Source organism: Protopterus annectens, chromosome 1.part1 (genome assembly GCF_019279795.1).
Source record: "Protopterus annectens isolate FY-2018-M chromosome 1.part1, PAN1.0, whole genome shotgun sequence".
Classification (NCBI taxonomy): Eukaryota; Metazoa; Chordata; order Ceratodontiformes; family Protopteridae; genus Protopterus; species Protopterus annectens.
Window position 1 is genome coordinate 1,136,133,885 of NC_056726.1, and position 26,310 is coordinate 1,136,160,194.

The following is a 26,310-nucleotide window of genomic DNA, read 5'->3' on the forward strand; positions in this document are numbered from 1 at the left end:
GGTGTATCCTACATGGTTAAAGAATAAGCATACTAGTGCTAGTGTACAAGAACAAAGAGGACATTCACAACTGCGGGCAATAAGGAGATATCAAACTGCCCCTTTATGACAGCCTTCTTTTGTTTTTGTGGATGCCCACGTGTAAAATGTAATCATGTACTTGAATAAGTGAGTGTCCTATATATTTTTGACGTATATGTATGGTTGCCAGTATCTTTCTCTAACAGTATATTCAAGTATGGTATAGATGTCTTTTCACTTTGTTGTGTAAACACCAGAAAGTAGGTACTATTGTTAATATAGATAATAAAATATCCTTATCTAGTTTTGGTATCTTTCCATACAAAAAAAACAAATCATCCAAGTATCAGGTGTAGAACCTATAAGAATTTTTGTATGCACAATTGGTTATGTATTCCTTCTCTTAATGTGCAATAAATATGTTAGCAACTAATGAACCACCGTTCGAGCCAATAGCTACCCCATTATTTTGATGGAAATTTTCCCTCTGAAAGTATATAAAATTATTTTTCAGAACAAGTTCAAGTAGTTCCTCTAATAAATTTACTCTGTCCTGTGGGACCTGCTTTTCATGCAAAAATTCCAAGGACCATAATATTCCCACCTCATGTGACCATATCTAAGTCTTTTCCATTGACCGTGATTAAGAAGTCTTCGGTCTCCACTTCTGCTTTGTTTTTTTTTCCAAAAAGTCCCAAGTGTCCCTGCAGATTTGCTCCTCATTCTTCAATAATTCTTTTAAACTATTGTTACTAATTTTGCACAGGCACTTGTTATCGACCCTCTCCCACCAACAATTGGCTGCATAGTTGGATTTTCAATATTTTTGTGGATCGTAGGGATCCCAAAAATAGTTGGAATGATGGGAGAGGGCATGTTAAGGTAATTATATTCATCAATTGATAGCCTGCCATCTATAAACATATCCTTAATCTGCACCCTAATTTTTTGATAAGCCTGGTTTAGCTCATTTAAGGAAACATGTTGGTATGCTTCATTCATCAAAATGTCGAACATTTTTGCATTGTATTCCTTCATGTCCATAATCACCATCCCACCCCCTATGTCTGCTTTCATAATATGTAGTCCCAGACTTTTTACGGTTTCCAGTTTCTCTGTTTCCAAATGTGACATGTTTGATACACTAGAAACACTTCTTCTATTTAATAAATGTCTATGGACAATCTCACATATTCTTTCATACATTTGTAATGCTGGGGGGAATGGAGGGTTAAAGGTAGTAGAAATTTTAAAATCATTCATGACGGGGTTAGTTCTTTAAACGTAATTTAAAGTTCCATTTCCTGGTATATTTTTTCAAGTCTATTAAGAAATTAACTAATCTAGCTTTCTTTGAGGGCATAAATGACATGTCATTTGCTAGCAAATCCATAGTGATAGTGACAATTTCTACTGACATAAAATTAATTATATACAGTAATGTCACAAGTGGAGTTTGTTATAATTTTTAACAGTTCAATATGTAAAAACACCACATACTAGGAATTTACAAGCAATCTCAAAGGAAATTTCACTTTTATAATTTTCTGCATCATTGAAATGTAAATGCTTCCCCATATTTTCTTATCATTATAGACATATCTGCTAGTAGCCATGCTTAGTATAATACTTAATGAATGATTTGCTTATATTCCTGTGAATACAGTATTGTCCACATGGAAACAGCGTTTCAAGCTTTTATTTCCATCTGAAAGCACTGTATATCATGTAGCACATGCTTTTCATTTTGCCTTCTATAATGATGTCTGTGCAATATTGCACAATACTGCATATTGCCAAGACTGAATTTTTTTTTTTTTTTTTTTTTTACTTTTGAAAGGTTACTTCAGTGTCCGGATTGTGAATGGAACAAGCAGCTGCTCTGGGAGAGTTGAGGCTTATTATAACAACACATGGATGCCTGTTTCATTTGATGGATGGGATATAAATGATGCTAAGGTGGTCTGCCAGTCACAAGGATGTGGGATGGCACTAGCAGCTGTGACTGACTCCAGGTTTGGTGCACCACCTAATTCAACCTGGCTTGGAAATGTTCAGTGTAACGGAACTGAGTCTTCCCTGTCTTACTGCTATATCGACACTTCATCTTCAAAATCCAGCATTTCCTCAGCTGTGGTTGGAGTTATTTGCTCTGCAGGTAAGTTCATAACTTTGTTCAAGAGAAATGTACAGTCTTACAGAAATTATCTCAGTAAATTAGATTCTAAACTCTGTCCAAGGAAATATATGTACTCTTTAAAGCGCATTTTTTTCTAATAGCAAAGTGATATGCCCATTTCCATGTGCACTCATTAAGATATTTTTATTTAAGCAATTTATGTATTGTGCTTTCATTTAAGTATTCATTTAATTCTGTAGCATGCTATTTTCAGCCACCATGTGGGCTGATTATGAAGTAAGAGGCTATAGAAACTGCACAAACATATGATAAGGTGATTGAAGAATATAGACATACACACAATGTAAGAGAAAACACATTCCAAATGTACATAACCTTTGCAAACAGAAAAGAAGACACATGAAAGTAATCCAATAAGTGCCTCAACGGGGCAAATGCTTCTCTGCAGGAAACCCAATCAGTCAGTAAAATGAATAAAATCAGAGATAGCAAACCAAGTACCGACAATAAATTCAACAATAAGTCCAGCATATGCACAGTCTATACGTATTCACCAGGCACAGTCTCCAGTAATACAAAAGATTAAAGTATTTATTTAAGACCAATTCAAAACAGGTTAGCGCTTTCACCGATGTGGCTTCTTCAGACCTTCATATTTAATTAATTGATAGACAGTTTATATACAGCATTTAGGTGGGAAGATCATTCATTCTTAAAGATACATTGTAAATGAAAACAGTAAAAACATCATTATTGAATTACTAAATTATAAACACAGTTAAAAATCTCTATGGTCATTATAATATAACTAAAATAAACATACTATAAGTGCTACACATACTATAAATGCTGCACATAAAATTATCAATTTCAGCTCATCTGTGTAGTCTTTTTGTTTTCAAAAATGGTTTAACTGGAACCACACCATTCAGACCAGGTGGGACATCAGACCTCAATCTAATAATCCAATTCGCTTCTCTTGTTTCGGTATAGGTCCTGATGTCGCCGCCTCTCGGTCCTGGTGTGATTTGCTCCACGATTAAAAATTTAAAAACATGTTTATCCCCTCTATCCATAACATGTCTTGCCAAAGCATTTGTTTTCAAACCAATCCTAATATTATAGACATGTTCACGTATTCTATCCCTCAACATCCTGTTTGTTTTACCAATATAAAACGCTTGGCATTCCTTACAGGAGGCCAGATAAACAACATTGGATGTTAAGCAAGTCCCTCTTGCTTTAAATTCATATTCTCTTAGAGTTATTGGATGTATGAATACATTGTCTATATCAATAAAATTACAAAAATTGCATTTATTACACTTTACTGTTCCATATAATTCTACATTATCATCACTCATCTGTTCTCTGGGGTAGCATAATAATCTTTTTAAGTTCTTCTTATTTTTATAGATGAACTTAGGTGCTTCCCCAACAATACCTTTGAGTGTATGGTCTACAGTTAAAACATCCCAGTATCCTCTAATGATATCTTTTATATTCCCCACGTCACTAGTATAGAATATAGAGCATGCCATCCCTCTATCCATTATCCTTTCAGTGCTTCCTTTCAAAGTCTCCTGAGACATTCTCTCATCACATAAATATCTATCACTAAAATAGGGTGCAGCTCTATTCTCTCTAAGTATAAACATATCTGAAAATCCTTTAGAAATTTCATTAACAGAATAGCCCCTAGATAAAAATCTATCGCCTAATTCACTAAGTTCTTGTTCATAACCCATCACAGTGGGATTATATCTAGATATTCGGATCGCTTGTCCTTTCACTATATTTTGATAGACATATCCTGGATGCATACTTGTCCTGTGTAATAATGAATTCTTATGACATTTCTTCCTAAATACCCCCGTGTTAACCATTCCATTAGGTAACCTTTCTACATAAATGTCTAAGAATGGTAGTTTAGTTCCGGAGGACTCATAAGTAAACTTAAGGTATTCATTGCTAGAGTTCATTTCCTCTACAAATAGGGTCAATTCGCTGGACGTACCTGTCCAAATCAGAAACAAGTCGTCCACGAAACGTCTATAAAACGGTACATATTTCTTAAAGAATTGCTTGGTAAACAATTGGACATGTTCCCATTCAGCCATATATAGGTTGGCGTAGCTATTGGCACGAGGTGCCCATAGCCACGCCATCCTTCTGTAGATAGAAATCACCTTCAAAATAAAAAACATTAGATTCCAAGATCATCTCCAAAAAGAACATTAAGAGCTCAATCTTACTGGCTGACATCTGTGAATTGCGTTTTAAATAATTACTCAACATTATTATACCCTCTGTGTTAGGAATCACAGTAAAAAGGGATTGCACATCTAGGGAAACAAAAGTGTACTCAGTTGTTGTTGACACATTCCCCATAAACTCATTTAGATCCAATAAAAACTGTTTGGTATCCCTTAGTATGTAAATATTCTTTTCCACTAATGGTCTAAGTTGGTTCTCTACATAGATCGACAGCGGTTCGGTTGACCACCCTCTACCTGCCACAATAGGTCTAAATGGGGGGTTTTCCATATTTTTATGTATTTTGGGGAGTCCATGGAGAATTGGTATCAAGGGAAACTCTATACACATATATTCATATAGTTCTGAATCAATAATGTTGGCTTTATATAAATCTTCTAAATTATGTTGAATCTTATAAACAATAATTCTAATCATACTCTGTTCTATATGTGTATAATGTGTATCATCAGACAACATAGTTCTCATCCCATTGATATAATGTTCCTTATCCATCAATACAACCCCACTGATGATACATATTATATTTATAATAGGTATGGCTTTCAAGTGTTAAACACACTGAGGAGTTTGCACACTGAGGATCCCAGAAGATTTATCAGACACATCAGTTATCTTTTTTGGTTATAATTGCACAGAAATGCATTATATGTGACAAGAGGTCAGCATCTGCTGCGATAGTGCTGACGTACAGAAATAGAGGGGGTAAGTTAGGAATTTACTGCTGTAATAAGCATGGAAGAAATTAAGGTAACGATATAAGGATATAGCAGTTTGGAGAGAAAGGTGTATCCTACATGGTTAAAGAATAAGCATACTAGTGCTAGTGTACAAGAACAAAGAGGACATTCACAACTGAGAGAGAGAGGCCCAGAGACTCCCCATACTCTGGAATAGACTGCCCATACATATCAAGCAGAGCACCTCATTGGCCCTCTTCAAAAGGAATCTTGATGATTGGATGGGAGATATGAAATTCACCCTGGGGATCATGTCAGTTGCCCTGCTAGGCAGGGGCCTGGAGAAGTAAATATTGTGGGAAGAAATATCCAGGGAATTGTTATGTCTAGGCTTGCATAGGCCCTAGGGCCGATAGCCTAGTACCAACATATGAACCTAAGAACAGTGGGCAATAAGGAGATATCAAACTTTTGACCCACTGCAAGGACAGGATGATTGATAATTGAATACACAGTGTTAGAAAGTAAGAGGGGCAGTTCAAATGCAGATCAGGATGCAGCACAACTGACTCTATGCTTGCAGTGAATCTGATAGTTGAGATAATGCACTAGAAATGATGAAAAACTCCATCTGGGTATTCCTAGACTTGGAGAAAGCATATGGCAAAGTCCCAAGAAAGCTGATTTGGGCTGAGATGATTGAAAGTCACAGAAACATTGGTAGACTTCTTGCAGGCTTTGTATAACTACCCAATGACACAAGTACAACAGTGCTCTTATTCCACTCACAAATGTGTTCCCAGTACAAGTGGGTGTGCATCAGAGTTCAGCTGTTAGCCCACTGATGTTCATACCGCTAATGGACTACATTAGCAAACAGGTCAAAGAGGACAGATCAACAAAATTTATGTGTGCTGATGCTGTGCTGTTACAGGCAGACCATGAATAAGAACTTCAGCAAAGGATAGGGAATGGAATGCAAACCTGAAGACACGTGGAATGAAAGTGAGTGCATATAAGACAATTGTGATGGCAGTAAATGGCGGAAATCAGAAGCTGAGAATTGTGATCGAAGGAAAAATTGCAGACCAAACTAACTGCTTTATATACCTTTAAGGGGTGGTGAATGAGGAGGTCAAAGCTAGAATTAGTAGGGCTGCAGCCAAATGTCACAGAGTGTCAATGATAATACATGATAGAAGAATGCCAAATAAGATGAAAATTAAAATGTACAAAACAGTGGTGTGACCGGTGCTACCATATGGTACAGTAACCTGGACAGTGAAGGCAGAGCAATGGAGAAGGCTAGAGGTGATAGAGATGAAGTGCCTGAGATGGATGGCAAAATGTGCATGGTGGGACAGAAACTGCGACACCAGAGCAGAAGCCCACATCCAACAAATAGAGTGCCAGACTGTGTGAGAGAAAACATGAGACAATCAGGCATGGCTGTTGAGGAAGGCAAGAAAGAAATACTGAACTGAGAGAGATGGTGACAACTGACATGACACCTCAATTCCATGCAGAAAATTGGAGTATATCCTTGAGCCGCAATCAAGCTCAGCTACGGAGCAATTCAGAGGCAGTAGGTAAACGGGAACTGCACTTAACTGCAGATGTCAGAACCAGGTTGAGAAAAGCATATGTAAATGAGGGAATCTTCTTCTTCTTCTTGTTTTGGCTTTTCCCGGTTAGGGGTCGCCACAGCGGATCACCTGTCCGCTGATCATTGGCAGTGGAGTTTTACGGTGTTGAGTTGCCAGCCTTCCACAGAAGGCACACATGTACGCACTCACACCTAGGGCCAATTTGGAGTGTCCAATCCATGACAGCATGTCTATGGGATGTGGGAGGAAACCGGAGCACCTGGAGGAAACCCACACAACCACAGGAGAGCCTCTTGCTGTATGTAAATGAGGGAATAATGAGATGTAAGTGAGGAATGTTGAAAAATTTGTGATCATCTTGTGCAAATAAGGTGCTCCTACCTATATGAGATATATTGTTGATTTTTGATGCACACATGCATTGTGCACTGAGGAATTATAAAAAGCATATCTATGCCTTTTCTATCCAGTTTGCAATCCATCATTTAGCTGCCAGTCTAATGGTATCCCACTGTGAGTTGCTTGTTTTAGTTGTTTAAAAACCTAAGTGTGTATAGTGTTGTGTTCTGGCCTAGGAAAAGAACGTATAAGCAAAGGATTACTCATCTCAGCTTTGCTAAGAAGGCAATTTTTGACAGGTGTAGAGTGGACTGGACTTGGATGTGTTTGCATTACATACAAGCAAAAGAATACGTTGCTTTCCTATACCAGTGGATACCAAGATATGTATAGCCCTCTCTATACTTGCCATGGGGACCTTCTTGAGACAAACTGGGGGCTCATTGGTTATATCTCAGGATTCTGCCTTCAGGATACATCAGCAGCTCCTTGACATACTCTTGGCACATGTGGGTCAGGGTATGTATCTCCCAGTGTCACCACAGGACCAAGACTGTACCATGCATGACTTTTACAGAATGGCATGCTTTCCTGAGGTGCTTGGTGAGATAGACAGTACACATTTAGGCCACGGGGGGGGGGGGGTCAGTACTGGAACAGGAAAGGCTACAATTTTATCACCTGCAGAGTAGAGTGGGATGCATCAGCATATATCACCATCATGCCAGCCCAGCATACTGACTCTGTTCATGATTTGCACATTTCATGCACATGTTTACTGTACCATCACTTTCTGCATTGTAGGATTCCTCACAGTCATCTGTTTGGTAAGTGCAAGCATTGCAATGTGGCTAAGTATAGTTATGTATGTATAGAGTGGCACAGGTAGTAATTACCCCTGGTTATCTTATGTGTCCCCTCCCTTTTTTGTTTTCCAGGTGTTGCAGGCTACTCAAACCTTGGCTAATGACGCCAGTCGGTAATTATCAGTAAGCTGCTGAGTTGCCTGTCATTCTGTCCCAGACACAGATAGACTGAGTTAGTGTTTGGCTTGCTGAAAGCTTGTTTACATAGCCTGGATGGGTTGGGAGGGTGCTTTCTCTATGAACCTGTTACTGCATGCAGAATATTTACTGCCTGCTAGACTGTGCACAACTTCATCATGCATCAGTATGGAGTGAAACTGATGTAGCCAGTCACCAATCATAGCAATGTAGTTCCCACTTTGATTTGTACCACCAGTGATGATAGCAGCAGAGGCCAGCTGTTAGCAGCACAGCAGCCCCTGTAGCAGGCTCAAGTGCAATACATGGATGTATAGGTAAAGACGGGTCATCTAGTCCACAAATATGAGCCATGACATTCACTATGTAACAGGCAGAAGTTACACATATAATAAGTGATGCATGCAATGTTACTTGTGGCTATGCTGAGTTCTGTACAGACAGCTTGCGCTGTATGTTAGACATTTATACTCATATCTAATCAAATGTTTGTTTTCAGAAGATATTAGCCATCATTATTTGTAGAATGTTTAGTTGTCAGCGGCACAAGTGCTCATTAAACTAGCAGACTTTGAAGTGCAGAAGAACAGGTTTTATGAATATTCTTTAGGGCTATACTGTGAGTGTGCCACTGCTGTGTTACTTAATGAGTTTGGATTTACCTGATGAATGAAAGGTAGCTATGTTTCACTAAAGAAATATGTCATTGCTGTTGCTTCCTACTTAGACATATGTCATGGTGATTTGCTGGTTACCTCATGAGAATCTAATGTTTGGACAATTGCCTCCCCATCCCTCTACATCCTTTTCCTCCCCCTCACCAATTCCATTGGGAGCCTGTGCTGCTAACTGAACTTAGGTCTTTGGTGTCACAGTCAGGGCTTTATTCCTCTGCATTGCTGGAACAACATTCAAGGCATGCTTTTGGCAGTGCTTCCTAGCCACAGTAGTTGCTCTCCTCTAATTCCTGCAAAGCTACCCTCCCACATGCAAGGAAGTACCTGCAGTTTGCACATTTTAGTAAGTGCCTATTGGTTAGGCTTGTTAACACTTGCAGTTTTCTTTCTAAAGGGCTGGTCAGTTTATTACTAAACTGTGCTGAGCTGGTTTGTGGTACAGCATGAAGGGAGACAACATTATTCCATTTGTGTTATTCACCAAACCCCAGAGTAAAAATGTATCTACTACAAGTTCAAAACACAAACAAAAAACCCTCCAAATCCCTAATCCACATAAAATAATTATGTAAACTCAGCTCATTTGTTAAATTAACTTCAATGAATGAAGAAAAATCTTCCACACTGTACATGAAACATACAGAAAAACAGAGATCCTCAGAACAACAGTGCCTACTTAACACTGTCCATCGAAATTATTTTTACTAGAGTGAAAACGTTAACTTGCTTTTCCACTGCTTCACCCTATTCATTCATTTTCATGCCTCCACTTTGTTATACTAGCAATAATTACTTATTTCTTCTATGACATACATATTAAACTTATGTATACTGCAGTCTATTGTACATCATTAAGTAGTTAAGAAAAATATTGCACTTAACTTGGAGGCTTGCACTTATGCCCCCTTTTACTGAATTACTCACCCCACCAAGGGAATGTCTTTTGTTTCTCCCATGATTTGTAAAGTCTGGTGCTCTGTTCCCTGGGTAGCATTTTGCAAGCTAAGGACCTGTTTATTTTAATTAAGCCTGCCTCCCCTGCCACCTATTACCTGATTTTCAGTGCCCATTCCTTCCACTTATTTATTGCTTGTCTTTTTCTGTCGTCTTTCATTCCTTCTATACTTCTGCCTTCCACCTCTTTGATTCTGTAAGCCATCACAAGTCCTTCCATTGAGCTTGTTTCGTCCATCACTTGTCCAGCAGTTTGCTGCTAAGTCACCAGAAACGTCCAGCATCTTGTGCTCCCATTCTGTTAGAGCTCTCCCTTGTCTGTTTCTGCTTGTTTTTTCCTCTTTACTTGTCTAAATCTTCCTCGAGAGAGGCTTCTCACTCTTCATTCCCTTTGTATGTCTCACTTGTTTCCACTACACTATCTTGTATTTTTTCCATCTCCTTGTAGCTGCCTTTGTGATTTGTTTATTTTCAACTTTTTTCTCCTACTATCATGTAGCCTCACTAAACCTTCTGGCTTTGTCTTCTTCCTTGAGGGGGCTTTATCATCTGACACAGGATGCCCACCAAACATCTCTGCATCTTATCTAACATCTATAAATGGTCTTCCAGTCCTCATCACTCAGATGATTCAGATATTTACTGCCTGTGCTATTTAGGTTCATAGGTTCATAGATTAGTAATAGGCTAACTGCCCTTGTGGGCCATTTTAAGCCTAGCCAACTATCCTATGTGAGAATCAAGCCCTGCACCTTGTGTTTGTAAGGCAAACACCTTAATCATTCTGCAACCTCCCACCCCTAAATAAACAGCCTCTGCAAGTCTTGAACCCAAGACCCTGTACACTACAGTCACAGTAGTTTAACACTAAGCCATCATAGCAGTGCATATCATAGCAGGATTCTCTGATGATTTACTTTAAACATTTGAACATTCACCATGTTGTCTTGTCTGAACCATTTCCCTTCATGTTGTACATCCAGATTTGCAGGGTATTTCAATTGTGCTGCTGATTAATTCACTCTTAAGCTCATTTAATTCCTCCTGCATAACATTCCATCTACACAGTGTTTCTGAGTAATCCTCAAGCAGTTTTTTTTTTTTTTTTTTTTTTTTTTTACAAAAAAGTAGTGGAAGTATGTCAAAATGTGCCTGGGGTCTTCTTTCTGCCACTGCTTTCCATTATCACAGCTTGTGCATCCTCTCTAATAGTGTCAGTTGATTTCCTGGTAGCACAAACCTCTCCTGTAAGAGCTGCCTTGCAAATTGCTCTTGTTCACTGTCATTCATCCTCTCTTGCATTCCAGTTGTTCTGATGTTATTCCTTCTTGAGAACTTTTTAAGACCGTCCATATTTTCTTCCTGCCATTTTATTATTCAGTTGTTGTAAATTGTATTTCTCCTCCTACAGCTCAGCTTTAATTGCTGCTCCATATCTTGCTGCTTTCCTTGTAGTCATTCCATTTCTGTCTGTTGTTTTACTATTTGATTCAGTGTGCTCACACCCTGGCCTGCTGTGTTTATCTTTTCAAACAAAATGCACAGAAGTGCCTCTTCATTGGCAACTTTAAAATCAGCAATCTGTTTATCTTTTTGTTTCTGCTCAATCATGTTTCTTTCTCATTTTTTCCTCTCTATCTCTCTGAGAACATTATTTCTTAGCTAAGTTTCTACAGGCCCTGCCAAGATCTTTGGGCTTAGACAACCATCCTGGCTGGTCTCTCTGACACCACCTTCAGGTAAAGGGATCCTTTCACTAACACTCACAATTCTGCTGTAACCTTTGCATGTTTCAGAGTATGCCAAATTCAACACGAAAACTAGTGAAAGATTTAACATGAAGTAAATCATTGCGTGGAACATCATAGAAAGAAACAAGTGTGCCTTCCCCTGAATATATATGGTTTGCTAGGAAGAGATCTTAATGAAATAAAACATTCTGAGAAATACTAAAATGGTCTTTAGAAGGTGTCCAAAAATATCAATGTTCAGATGTTTCACAATGAGATATAAAAAAATACTAACCATCCTGTATAATACTTGCACAGGATATCACTAATACAGGTCTGTGCAGTTACAAATGCTAAACTCTTTCAGGGCCACTATCAGAGCTGATTTGCTTGGGTTCATGGTCAGACAAGGCTCCTGCTGTCAGCTTTGTACAAATATGTATCAGATATCTTCTTCATTGCTTTCTGACTCCACTGTTAATAAATCCGAGCATAACTGTAGTTTACTAGTGGATCACCTGGGTGACTCGACTATGTCTCTTCATGGAGGCACCCCTGCTCTCAAACCAGTATTACAGATTTTATGGTTTTTCAGCTATAACGTTGGGGTTCACTAATTTGGGATGGATGGCATGGTTTTTGTGACTGTGTGAAAATGACTGCATGACAACTTGAAGTGGTGTGTCAGAAGGGTTGTCAAAGTCTTCATCTCCCCTTGAATTGGTTTCTCAGGTTTGCATCCAGAGCCTGCGGCAGTGGTCTGGATCTTCTTTATGACTCTTCCTCTTTCATTTCCCAAAGGGTTAATAGGATCTTCAAATCTCTCAGGCTCAGTGGCCAGGGAGTGCTGCTTATTCTGTGATTTTGGCATAAAACTCTCTGCATCTGCAGGTGATCATAATGAAGTATTTTCTTATGTTATAGGATCTGGATCATAGCTGGATACATTAGTCAAGCCTGACATTTCAGATTAATGAATTATTGTTTATAGGCAACCATTTCCTTCTATACAAAAAATAAGTCACTAGAATAGTCACTCAAGGATTTGAGATAATTATTTTAGGTTACTCACTAATGATGTTGGCTGTTTGTTGGTGCCAATTCCTTAGCTTTATACAATTACAGGGCCATTGGCACATATTATGGCCTTCAAGGATCACAGGTGGAATTCCCCCATGTGTGTTCTGTCAATATCAGCTTGTAGACTTGGGAAAAAATGCACTGCATTTATAAAATGCCTAGTTACAAATCCAGCATGTTGGAGTCAGCAGCATTCATGGGGACACCTAACACTAAAAATTATTATGGCTGGAATGGTTCTCCAAATCAGAAAGTTTCTTTTGCTCATATACAAATAGCTGTTCACCTCCAATTTAACTTATTTCAACTCTTTATTAGTTGTCATCCATAACTCCTCTCAGCTTGTTAAACACATATTCTTGACCTGTATGTACGACTAAAGGGAACAAAATAATTGTCACTAGTAGTAACTTGCTATCCATAGCCATAATTAAGAGCTTCCAGTTTCTTAATTTATTTTGTGTTTAGCCTGTCTCTGCTTATCTGTAATTTCCACAACAAAATCCTTTTTAATTCATACAGCTAAGCACTTTATCTTACAATGTTCACATAAGTTCAGGCATTATTGAACAAATTCAAGTATGGATACATACTTTGCCACTATAATTTTTGTTTTATCTCATTTATTTTAGAACATAAAAATACTTGAAACTGTCTCAGAAGAAATGTTCCACAACACTGAAATACAGTTTTCTGGATTTATCAAATGTCAATTATTATCATATGCAAATAAGGCTAACATTTATTATTTACTAAGTATGCTGGATCCATAAATTTGTGAAATCTTTACTTACTTTGCTAACAGATCTAAATATAAAGCAAGTGTCTTGGAGGAAAGATGACATCCCTACTTGGTTCCAGTGTTCAAATGCAACTTCTCAGAGATCAGTTCTCCAACTTTAATTTGTGCCTTTCACCTTTAATTGTTCTTCTTCATACATCATACTTCGTACTTAAACCCGTCATGCATCTATTAACCCTATTATTCTACCAGGGAAAGTAGATGCTGCTATATTGCCCCATTCATACAATCCCAGCTCACTCTATTGAATGCGTTCTGTGCACCAGAATTCACCAAAAATAAGTGTTTTTTCTAATATCCACTTGATCACCATCATTCTATTAATCTTGTCAAATGTTTGCCTCTACTACACAAAACTGCACTGATCCATACCTATCAATTCTGATAACATCCTTGTCATTATCTTAGCTAATATAAACATAAACAATATATAATGATTGAAACACAAACCAAAAAGAACCAAGCAAATGTAAAAGTGTAGTATATTTTAATTCAGGTGAGTGCATATATGCCTGTAAATGGGGCTTCATCAGACCACAAAAACATTAAAAGCAGTAGTATTTCAATACCATTCAAATATAGCTACTAATTACCAATAAAAAAATCACATGATACTAAAATAGCCAATCATAGCATAGAATACAAAATTTCTATATAAAATTGCAATGTGGCAAGATATTCATAAAACTCTCGTTTAAACAAATCATGTGATTTTAAAAAAAGTCTTAAAGGACTCTTACCATTTAAGCCATATCCCTTATTGGCTTGTAATTTTATAATCCACCTTACCTCATGTTTTTCAGTTTTATTTCTAAAATCACCCATTCTCAAATCTTCAAACAGGAGCTCTGCCACCATAAAATTAAATAGATGTGCCACCATTCTCAATATTCTGCTTGGCTAGTACATTCTTATCATCCTTTCTGCGTAATGCATAAGTATGTTCTCTAATGTGTTCCCTAAGGGAATGATTAGTTTTGCCAGTATAGAATGACAAACATCCAGTACACTGCACTAAACATACTAAATTTCTTGTCTATTTTTTCATTCTATTTAATGCAGTGTACTGGATGCTCATCATGCTACATTTGCATAAATAATTGTTCCCTTAGTGAACGTATTAGAGAACATACTTATGCAATATGTAGAAAGAATGATTTGAATGCACTAGCCAAGTATAATACTGAGAATGGTGACTTACATCTATTTAATTTTATAGTGGTAGAGCTGCTGGTTGAAGATGAGAATGGATGATTTTTAGAAACAAACATGAACTCCCACTTTAAAATATTTTTAAACAAAGCCTACCACTTCTTTATCACTGTCTTCCATCCCAACTTCAAAATTTCCACAGGAATACTTCTCTTCCTGTTAACTTCCTTACTGATTGATAATAGATTTATTTTTTTATTGAATATATTCCTGTTTCAGTTATTATTTGTTGAACCTCATCTTTTTCCATCATTGATATAACTAAGCCCTTCATAAATATTTCATTTTGTGCCTTTTCTTAGTTCCCTTAGCTCTCTGCCTTATACAATTGTTCATAAACATTCCAAAATATCTGAGATGCCTCTATACAATCTAGGATTATTTCTTCTTGTTACAAGCTTCCTAAGTTTACTTACCTTTAATTTCTAATTTACATTTAATTTCTGTATAAACTGGCTAACATTTCTCTAACTATGAAATCATTGTCATGTAACTTGTATCTGTTCTTAACCAATGTTTTCATACTGTGTCTAATTTGGTATAATTATTTAAGCTGTATTTGTTTTTGTATTATATTTAAAGACTGTAAAATTGTTGTTGTTAGAAAAGTTTTGTAATACTTTGTTGCTTTTTTGCCCTGGGCCCTCACTGAAAATGTGCTCCTGTGCAGTCAGACTTTCCCGGTAAACAAATGTGAATAAGTAAATAAAGTTTGACTACAGGGCTTTTTACCATCTATTGCTTAAGTCACTGTACAAAAAGTTGAACAGTAGGATTGTTATCAAAAGATATTTACTTAAAATAATAATGTATACATAGTGCGTTATTTTCCAATTAGCACTCTGCAGTTGGAATTCTCCTTATTCTGTGAAATTCCACTTCTTCAGCAGTATTTTAACCTTTGAGTCCTCTAAAAAGTTTCTATTAGTTCTTGCCCATATTTCTCTCTCATTTATATCATGCTTCAGTTGATTTTATCTCTCTATAACTCTCCCTTCTGAAGTAATTTCTGTCTTCCCTAATAAATCTCTAACCATGCTCACCAACTATTCCTTAGACTCCATTCTTTGTAACGCAGAAAAAGTAAAGTGTCAGTGTTTCATTTTTACATCAGTACCCTGTACCTTTATTTTAATTTTTTTATTTTATGCACAATCCAATATAATTATTGGATAGGTTTCAAATCTTCCAATTAAATACACATGTTCATGTGAAATATTATTGTTATCTAGTTTAACCCAATTATTGTGTCTTAGAGAATACAATGAAACTTATATCCGAGTTCCTGCTACTGAATTTGTGTCTTGCATTCCAGATATTCTCATATATTTCTTCAGAAGGCTGCCCTCTCCGACTATATTTTCCCTTCTACATCCCTGTGATACCACCTTCCTATTGCAAAATAGGTTCTATTCCCCACATAGATAATATTACCTACTGAAAGCTTTTATTTCTCCCACTATTCTAAACTCCATAATAACAATCTTAGATGGACTATAAACAGATTCTTAGGTACATACTAGGCAATCACTCTGTAGACTATTACAAGCCTAGCCAATAGTCAGACAAAGGACTTAAGATGAGAATCAAACACTGGATCAGGGAAGATGGTGACCTTGATAATGACCACTTACCAGGTAGGATGACACTGTAAGGGTGCTGCAGTGGTTACTCATGTTAGTTAATAAAAGTCCAAGATGTTATCACCTCCTGTGGGTGTGTTGACCAGCTGGTCCAAGGCATTTGCATTGACAAAATCAAGGAATCTCTGGGCATTTGTGTTTTGTCATTAGTAGTTCTTCCTATCTATGATTGGATAGTTAAAGTTACCAGGATCAGGGTACAGGGGTTGAATCCTGATCGATTCGAAGAGGTCCAGATAGGTAGAGTGGGTATCTTGAGTAAATGTTGGGGGGGGGGGGGCGGGCTGTAGCTAGCTATGATTTGAATATGGGACTTGACAACACTTAACTGCACCTAGAGTGTCTCCTGTGTGTCATTCTGTTTGACCAGCTTGGAGGTTTGTATGCCTTTAATATATATTGAAACTCCACCTCTTTTGCTTTGCTGCCCATGGTTTGGGGTCTGACTGTATGACAGGATGTGTAACCTGGTATGGCTGAGGTGCTCTCTGAAGCTTTGAACTAGGTTTCTGTGACTGCGTAAATATCAGCATCTCTCCAGGGTTAAGAATGCTTGCAATGAGAGCAGTTTCATAATTAGACTCCTAGTGTTTAGCAACACGACCTTTAATTTGCTTTTTGATGAGTTTTTCGTATTGGTAGTTTTGACCTCATGGCATTGCCTCAAAAAGGCACTATGGGGGCGGCAAGATCCTTTGCAAAAGCCTGAAACCAAGGGCGACAGAGTCAGGCCATCACTGGCAAAGTATTGGGGTCTGTCGATCATGTCTTCCCAGGCTGTCAGGTACTGGATCGCCTCAGAATGACATCATCAACAAAGCCAATTGTTAAAGTCAATCATTTTTGGTATGTATTGAGGCATCATTCTGGGTGATGGTAGAATGCTGCTTAAGGCTAGGGACATACCTGCCTGAGACACATTCGGCAAGCTTGATCATGTATCTCTTCATATAGTATAGTCCAGGGAGGTACATCTCAAGTCATTCACATCAACATGGACTATGACAGAGTCCTAATAGTACCTGCTCTTGAGAAACTTGAGTGGAGTTTATGTGTGATATGGTGGTCTCTGGCACCTGACAAACTAACCATTACCTTCTCCTTATCCAGCCTGGTGAAGGGCACATGGGTGTGTTTCACAGTGGAGTCTCCTATGACTAATATGTTGGATTTATGGTTGGGTCTTTGTGGCTGCGAGACACAGGTGTGTGGACTATGCATGATGTGTGGTGTGGTGGGCTGTGGTGTTTACATGTGTTTTTGCCTCAGAGGTCTCTTTTGTTTGGGTATGTTTTTGTTGAGGACCTCAGCATATGCGGATGTGTGTTGTATAGGTGTGATTGGTGTTTGAGGTGTGGTGTTTCTGTTGTCAACCTTCTCACTACCAGATATACTGGCTTGTGAGGGAGAGCATAGACTCTAAGTTCTTAATGTAATTGCATCTCTCACAAATTGTGTTCCTATGTGGTGGTAGTAGTAGTAGTAGTAGAGGGTTGTCCGTGTACATGAGGCAGTTGCTACACTGTCTCAGAGTGCCCATATCAACCAGGTTGGCAGGAGAAACCATAGGAAATTGTCCATCCATATTTTTCAAAATCTGATGGAGAGAGGCCAGAGAGAGCTATGGGGGTAAAGGGTGGAAGGTCTAAGATGAGTAATACTAGATGATCATACAAGTGCTGTTAAGGGAAAATTTGTGGCTGGAATACCTTGCAATGGGTTAAAACAGTGCAGCTGTGGAGTGCATTGCACAAGCAAGCACAAACCAGCTCAAATGCAGGGTTTAAATACCACAAAAAAAATAGAAGATTCTAGTAACACAGAAATCTAGCCAATCCTGGTAGCCCCTGCTTTCTTTACCAATCATCTTGTGCCAAGCAAGGTACAGTCAGCCCTGCTATTGTCACTAGCAGGGAAAACAGACCCCTACCAACACAAGATGTCTGCCAGAAACACAGAAGGCAAACCCAAGATGGCTACCAGAAACAGAGAATGCAAAAGAAACAGCTCCAGATGCAGCAAACCTGTATCCAGAATATCCTACTCAATTTAAGGGTTATGAACACAGTAAAACTCATAGAAAAGCACAGATTACTCACTTACAGACCAAAACAGTACTCATGGAAAATACAGTTAAATAGTCATGAAATGCAGTAAAATGCAGTTAGACAGAAATGAATTGCAGTAAATAGCAAAGAAATACAGTTAAACAGTAATGAAATGCAGATAATCAGTAAATTGCTTTAGAGCAGTACAAATGTGATAAAGTAGCTGTAAGGTACAGTTAAAATGATAGCCAAGTGCAAATACAATAAAATAAGTGAAACTAAATGAAAAAACACTTAGATTGGTCTTAGAGCCTTAGACATTTTGTAAAGCATCCCAGAGATGATGCATCGACAGAGCCTGGTTCAAACAAGCCTCATATTATACTAATTGCCATTTTAAGTCTAACCAATAACCTGAGGCCAGAATCAAGCCATGTACCTTGTGGGTGTGAGATGAAGACCTTAACCATTATGGCAAACCCACGCATAAACTTCAAATTTCTTACGACTAGTGTAACTGCCCTTATGGGCCATTTTAAGCCTAGCCAATTACCCCATGTAAGGATCAAACCCTTACCTTGTGTCTGCATGGTAACCACCTTAACCATTATGCAAAGCCCCCATATATTATATTATAATTATAATATCAGACCGGGAACATCAAAAACCTGGAACATTGAACTAAAAAGGCCTTCACTGTGCGGGATCATGGTCGAGTAGGATTTTTTATTCTTTCCCATTTCTCCACTGTAGTGCAGTCTCACAGTCTGTATATATAATTTACTGGTGGTGGAGTGTATGGTGGCTTGACCCCTGCAAAAATTCAGATTCTGCTTTTCTTGTTAAAGTTTCAATGTTCCAGGTTTTTGATGTTCCTGGTTTGATGTTATAATGTTCACTGTTGCGAATGCTCAATGTTTAGATAGGGATCTATAGATGTATGTGTGTGTGTGTGTGTGTGTGTGTCTGTGTGTGTGTGTGTGTGTGTGTGTGTGTGTGTGTGTGTGTGTGTGTGTGTGTGTGTGTGTGTGTGTCAGTGTGTGTGTGGGTATATATATATATATATATATATATATATATATATATATATATATATATATATATGTATATATATTTATATATATATATGTATATATATATTTTAGATAGATGTAAATACAAAATATGATCAATACGCATTTGCATTCATCCCAGCAGCCAAAGATCATAACATTATATTTACGTTAACTTGTTTCTTTTCAGCCTTTCTTATCATGTTAAAGTATAAAGCCAAAATTCATTACAGCTATAAAGAGTACTGTCTTACTTTACTACCACTAGAATTTTCAACAGTCAGTGATATCCTGTTTGCATTAAAATGCCGCTGAATGTATATTAAATAGAATTACTTTAAAAATCACACATAATTTAAATCAGTATACATTTAACCAAGTATTAATAAAAATAACTGGTTCACTTACAATCATTTTCAGTAGACTCAGCATTAAACATTGATGATATAAAATGGGGTTTATACTTTACAGTTCTTCCATCCATTTAACATTGTCAACAGCCTTCTTCCTCCACTTCTTTTTTTGTAGAACCACAACTCACAAGTTTAAACTAGGTCTCCCATGATTGATAGTTTACAGTTCTCCCATGTATTCATTAAATTCACTTTGTTGCTTGTCTTTCTGATCATTTCAATTTCTGCAGCACTAGGTTTGAGACCAAGTTAATCCTGATTATTATAATCTGCTCCTGTACTTTTTTTTTCTATCATTCAAACATTTACCTTTGGAGTAATGGAAAATGTTTCATTGGAGATGTTGTTCCCGTGAGAATATTAAGAAGCTGAGCCCATTTCAGCTTGATGACTCACTCTTTGCAGGCTAATTTTTTTTTATTATCTTCTGCATTCAGAATTAGCCTTGATCCTCCAGGAAAAATATTTTGAAGGCAGAATGGATATAGCAATCCTGCATGTGCCTCTTAACAACCCATGAATTTTTGGTATAAATGTGCTTCCATTCTACCATGGGTACAGTGAAGAATCATCTTCTGTAAACACCCTGGTGTCCTAATTTTAATACTTTGACTTTCTGCCATAGTTTTGCAAGGAGCAGCTCTTTCAATTTTACTAGTATATGTTTGAGCTAGTTCCTGATGGCCAGATACAGCATACACATGCTATGCCCCCTCAATTAGCAAACCCTGCTGTGAAATATAGCTCTATTAGACGAGTTTTACTTTCCTAAAATTAATGGAGTGTACTCCTTCCTGCTTCTCTGGTGTAAGAAAAAATCTCTGTTACTATCTGTGCCTCTGTCTTCTAAATCTATTTTTAAAGAGTTCTTCTTAAAAAGATTCATATTCATCCATCTCTTTCTTCATCTCAATCTCTGATTTCTGTAGTTTTGTTTTATCATCTCATTCGTATGGCTGCATAAATCTTTTTTTTAACCTATGGCCATTTGACTTTATGTAGTTATTCAGTATATCACATATTATTTTGTGTCTGCGTGTGCGTGTGCGTGTGTGTGTGTGTGTGTGTGTGTGTGTGTGTGTGTGTGTGTGTGTGTGTGTGTTTTGTTATGACCACCCAGCTTCTCAGAAATTAAAAAGGCATATATACTTGTTTCATTTAACTATAAGGGGCTTCCAGTATGTACAATACTAACAGTCTGTATGGTTTATTTCTAATTCAGTCTCTGTAGGCTACAAAATCTAATTATTGTTAGCTTTCCATGCCTATTGACACTTACATAAAATATTCACTTTTCACATTTACATTAATAAATGGCAAAACTCTATTTCGTTTGGCTAGGGAGGAGAGGAGAGATATTAAATGATACATTATATTGAACTAAAGATTTTACACAGCAATTACTAATCTCAGATTAACAGAATGCTTTTGGCAGCATGAGTCTAGGTTAAGTTGTGATTTTTTTGAATTATACCCCTTAGCATTCACAGCCCCTAAAATGGTCTTGCGGCTGGCTGCTCGTCTCACCACCATTCTCCTCAGGTGCCCTCTCTGCTACTAAACTGCAATGAAAGTTCTCCTGCCATCTCCAAAAGGATGTCCTGAACTGCCCGTTTTGTTAAACTGTGACCTACCTACCTTTTGGAAACTCAGTCAGCAACCCACTGTCCATTCTCCTCAGGTGCCCTCTCTGCTACTAAACTGCAAAGAAAGTTCTCCTGCCATCTTTGGAAGGATGCTCTGAACTGCCTGTTTTATTAAACTGTGACCTACCTGCCTTTTAGAAACTCAGTCAGCAACCCACCATCTATTCTCGTCATGTGCCCTCTCTACTACTAAACTGCAACGAAAGTTCTCCTGCCATCTCTGAAAGGATGCCCTGAACTGCCTGTTTTGTTTAACTGTGACCTACCTGCCTTTTAGAAACTCAATCAGCAACCCACTGTCCATTCTCCTCATGTGCCCTCTATGCCACTAAACTGCAAAGAAAGTTATCTTGCCATCTCCGAAAAGATGCCCTGAACTGCCTGTTTTGTGAAACTGTGACCTACCTGCCTTTTGGAAATTCAGTCAGCAACCCACTGTCCATTCTCCTCAGGTGCCCTCTCTGCTACTAAACTGCAATGAAAGTTCTCCTGCCATCTCCAAAAGGATGTCCTGAACTGCCTGTTTTGTTAAACTGTGACATACCCACCTTTTGGAAACTCAGTCAGCAACCCACTGTATAGGTAGTTTAAATAAACTTTGGAACTGTAACTATAACAATTATCCCCCTGTAAACTGACCTCTCCTGTGTGTGCTTGCAGTCTTCCGCAGCCATTAGCCACTTCTTGCATTCCACAGGTTTATTCCACTCTTTAGCACTCAGCTATTACCCCAAGGTTGAAATACTAAAGATCTGCAGGTATTGTACTTCTGTTTTACATTTGTTTTTGTTCTGAATGTATGCTCAAACAGGAATGGCCAAGGCTGTAGATGCCATATATGCTTAAGCAGGAATGGCCAAGGCTGTAGATACCAATGATCCTGCCTTAATTTAAGCTGTGCCCTGAGTGCAATGGCAGGTTCAGCTCTGTTCATGTGCTTGAAGAATCCATGGCTTATTTAGCTGTCGTTCATGTGCATTGAAAATCCATGGCTTATGTTGCTGCTGGTGTATACTCTGAATCTTTGGCCAAGTCTATTCTCTTAAACTGTTATGTTTATTATAGTTAGAACTGTGACATCAAATATACAGCTAGTTTTTAAATTGAAGCCTGAGCCTAGTGCCATGCATCTGTGTGCTTATTCCCTCCTGCTTACCTAATTATTTAATAGTGTACATTCCTCGGTGATGATTTGAGCCACAGTGTGCTAAGCGGACTCAAAGCACACCATATCTTGTCCGCGTGCTATCTACAGTATAGGACACATCTTCTTTAATCATTAAATCATTAGTTTTGTGACCACTGGCCCTGCTCAAGTGTATCACTTAGTTTTTGAATTGGTATCTGCGACCACTTGATCTACCCAAGTGCATCGCTTAGTTTTTTAATTGGTTTCTAATTTTATACCTTTAAATTAGCTAGATATCTCTAGCGTTATGTAACCATTGGCCCTGCTCATGGTAGGCTCTGCTCAAGTGCATTGCTTAATTTCTAGAAGTGGTTTCTAATTTTATGCTATGATATCTAGCTTTTTGTAACCACTGGCCCTGCTCATGGTAGCGATTTAGTTTTAGAACTGTTACATTTGTTTACACTATCATTGTGACTAGATATTTCCTAAGGTTTTACCAGTAGTGTCCAGACTTGCCATTAATTTTGCTAAATTTATCAGCGTGTCACCAACAGTGTCTTTATACACCTGCTGTGCTCGTATAACAACCGGAACCTGCATATTCTGAAGACGAGGTCAGTTTTCCAGCGTGCTACTAATAGTGGCTTTAGTCCAACTGATTTCTGTTTGAATAGTGGATGGATCGTGCATTTATCTGAAAAACTGTTAGTTTTCCTAGCACGGTTTTTAAATAATGTAAATGTATGTTCCATTTGTTAATGTGTCTTCACTTGCTATCATTATTGATTTTCCCTGCTCTTTAACTTCCTCACTATTCCTTGACTTCCTTCACATCCCTGCCCCCTCATCCTCCTCTCAGCAGTATACTCTCATCACTCTTTCTATCCTGAACTTCCCTCCCCTCTCCTCTTAAAGTGTCTAACTCTATTCTCTCTTTCATTACAGCCATTCTCCTCAGGTGCCCTCTCTGCTTCTAAACTGCAAAGAATGTTCTCCTGCCATTTCTGAAAGGATGTCCTGAACTGCCTGTCTTGTTAAACTGTGACCTACCTGCCTGTTGGAAACTCAGTCAGCAACCCACTGTGTAGGTAGTTTAAATAAACTTTGGAACTGTAACTATAACAATTATCCCCCTGTAAAATGACCTCTCGTGTGTGTGCTTGCAGCCTTCCACAGCCATTATCCTCCACACCCCTCCTATAAAGCTCCCTGCATCCCACAAGTATATTCCACTCTTTAGCAACCAGCTATTACCCCATTTCCGCCACTAGATGTCAGCACTCACCAGGAAAAGTATTTCACTTATCCTACTTTCTTAATCACATTGCAAGAGCTAGAAATCTAAATATCCAGTTACCCAACCAGTTGCTTTCTGCCCCTGCTATCTTGGCCCTTAGTTTTCCCCTAGCTCGACACTTACCCCAGTACAGCAGGACTATCCATTGTCCATAGCCACTCTCACAGATTGTTTTCCTTCTGTAGGATTCTCCTCTTCTTGGCTCTACCTGCTCCATTCGCCCTGTGGGCTCACTCCGCTCCTCTAGCCTGCCCCCAAATTCCACCCGCCCCCACTGCTCCTACATTTATTCCATTCAGTACTCTCCTCCCTTCATCCACCACCCCACTCACAGACCTCCTCTCTCTGTCCCTCCTCTTCTCACCCCCACCCCTCAATTAAAAGCCATTCCTCTTATATTATATACTATACTCCACTCCTCACCCCTTCTTCATTCTGTGTTTTATACCTCACCTACATTATACCTCCCTCTCTACTCCATCTTATAAACTTATACCATCTCACTATGCTTTCTGCATCACTACAAACCCTTTGCATCCCCTCTACCACCTTGTTAATTCTAATTCTATCATACCATACTACCTCCTATTCCTCCACTCCTCTTCCCTCTTCTCTCCTGTCCCACTGCACCTCTCCCAGCCCCCATCTCACCCTCATAATACCTCACTTCCATACCATATCAGCCTCATTAGTCCAGCCCAACCACCTCTACTACTTCAAACAAAAGATCTTACCCACCTTAACAAAATATAACTTCCCTAAACCTCTTTCAGATCTTCCCCAACACTCAAAAGGAAAACTAAATCACCTACTACATTTTTTTCTTCATCCACCTACTTCATGAAGGTGACATACACCCAAACCCTGGACCTAGTACCACTAACAACCCCATCCCCCCAAAAACTACCAAAACCACCAGCCTCTAAACCCTTAAATTAGTTACTCTCAATGCCCAAAGTTTACGAAATAAAGCAACTATCTTCCATGCCTGGCTTAACCAGAACCAACCTGACATTGTAGCCGTCTCTGAGACTTGGTTAAAACCATACATCTCTGACTCAGAAATTCTACCCCCTGGTTACCAATCCATTAGATATGTTACCTCTGCTTGAATAGAAAAGGGGGAGGGGTAGCCTTGATATTGTCTAACATACTCCCCATTATTCCATACCCAAATCCCATCCCTCAGTTTAACAATGCAGAACTTGTAATACGTGTGCTACAAATGAATAATCATAAAAGTATCTGCATCATATCCCTTTATATTCCCCCAGGTAACAACACCACTACTTTAGAAGAAGTCCTCCAATGGGCCTCAACTAATATTAACCTAGAGACCTACATTCTAGGTGATGTTAACTTAGACTGGAACAAAATTAACAACCAAAATCCCGCCATATCTGTCAATCTCCAACTTTACTCAATTTAGTAACTCTATCACCAGATCCAACAAAACTAATCCTCCTGGATCCACTCTGGACTGGATCCTAGCTACCCACCCTAACAACATCCTAGACTCAGACATCCTTCCTGACTCTATTAGTGACCACCTGCCTGCCTTCATCCACCGAGCAACCCATTCCTCCCCTCACCAGCACCAATATATACATACTCATAACCTACAAACTTCAACCCTATAACCTTCTCTAACACCCTCAAACAAACTAACTGGAATAATCTAAAAATGCTGTTCATTACTTCAACTCTACCTTCCAAAATGTACTTAATACCGAAGCCCCTCCACGATCGATAAGAGTCAAACCCAACCCCGCACCATGGCTAACTAAGGAAACCAAAAACTTATGAAACAACGAAATAAATGCTGGAAACTTTCTCAGCACAATAAACATCCTGAAACCCTTTTTAAATATAAGCAACTTCGCAACCTCACCAAAAGACATATAATCAAGGACAAACAATCCCACTATATGAAACTCCAAGCCAACCAATCCAAAAACCCCAAACAATTTTGAAACTCCATCAACTCACTCCTTAACCCAGGCACCAAAAACAACCCTTGTCCTGACACTACTAAGACTGATCCAGAAATTTCCACTCTATTCAACTCCTTCATAGGTTCATAGGTTCATACTAGGCTATCTGCCCTAGAGCATTTATAAGCCTAGCCAGAGTGTGTTTGGCTTTCGACACCCATTTTAAATTAATTTTGCTATGCCCTTTTTCGAGGTTAGTATACTGTGCCTCTGTCTAACAGTGACACAGAAGTGATACCCAGGGTAAACCTACGATCTCCCATCCACTCATCAAGATTCCTCTTGAAGAGAGTCAATGAGGGACTCTGCCTAACCTGGACTGGGATTTTATTCCAGAGTGAAGGGTGCCTCTGGGTTATGAATCTGTCCCTCCAGCATGTCCTATTTATTTCAGTGCTGAGGTTCAAATCTCTTGAGCGCGTAGCTCGATGAGATTTGGATTTTCTGAGGTGCAGCATGTCCATTAATTCTGGGTTGGACATGGCTTTATACGTCAGGCACAGATTGCCTCTGACAAGAAAAAAAGCTGCCTCCAGGTGCCAATAACTAGTCCCCGACTCCA

The 26,310-nt window shown here is 38.5% G+C and overlaps 1 protein-coding gene across 1 annotated transcript in view; it reads left to right on the plus strand.

The window, feature by feature from the left end:
* LOC122815721 (deleted in malignant brain tumors 1 protein-like) overlaps nt 1-26,310 on the plus strand; it is a 787,040-nt gene that overhangs the window by 718,846 nt on the left and 41,884 nt on the right. The window contains exon 11 of the mRNA XM_044088475.1: nt 1,862-2,179. Coding sequence (XP_043944410.1) covers nt 1,862-2,179 — 318 coding nt within the window. The remainder of the gene's footprint in view (nt 1-1,861; nt 2,180-26,310) is intronic.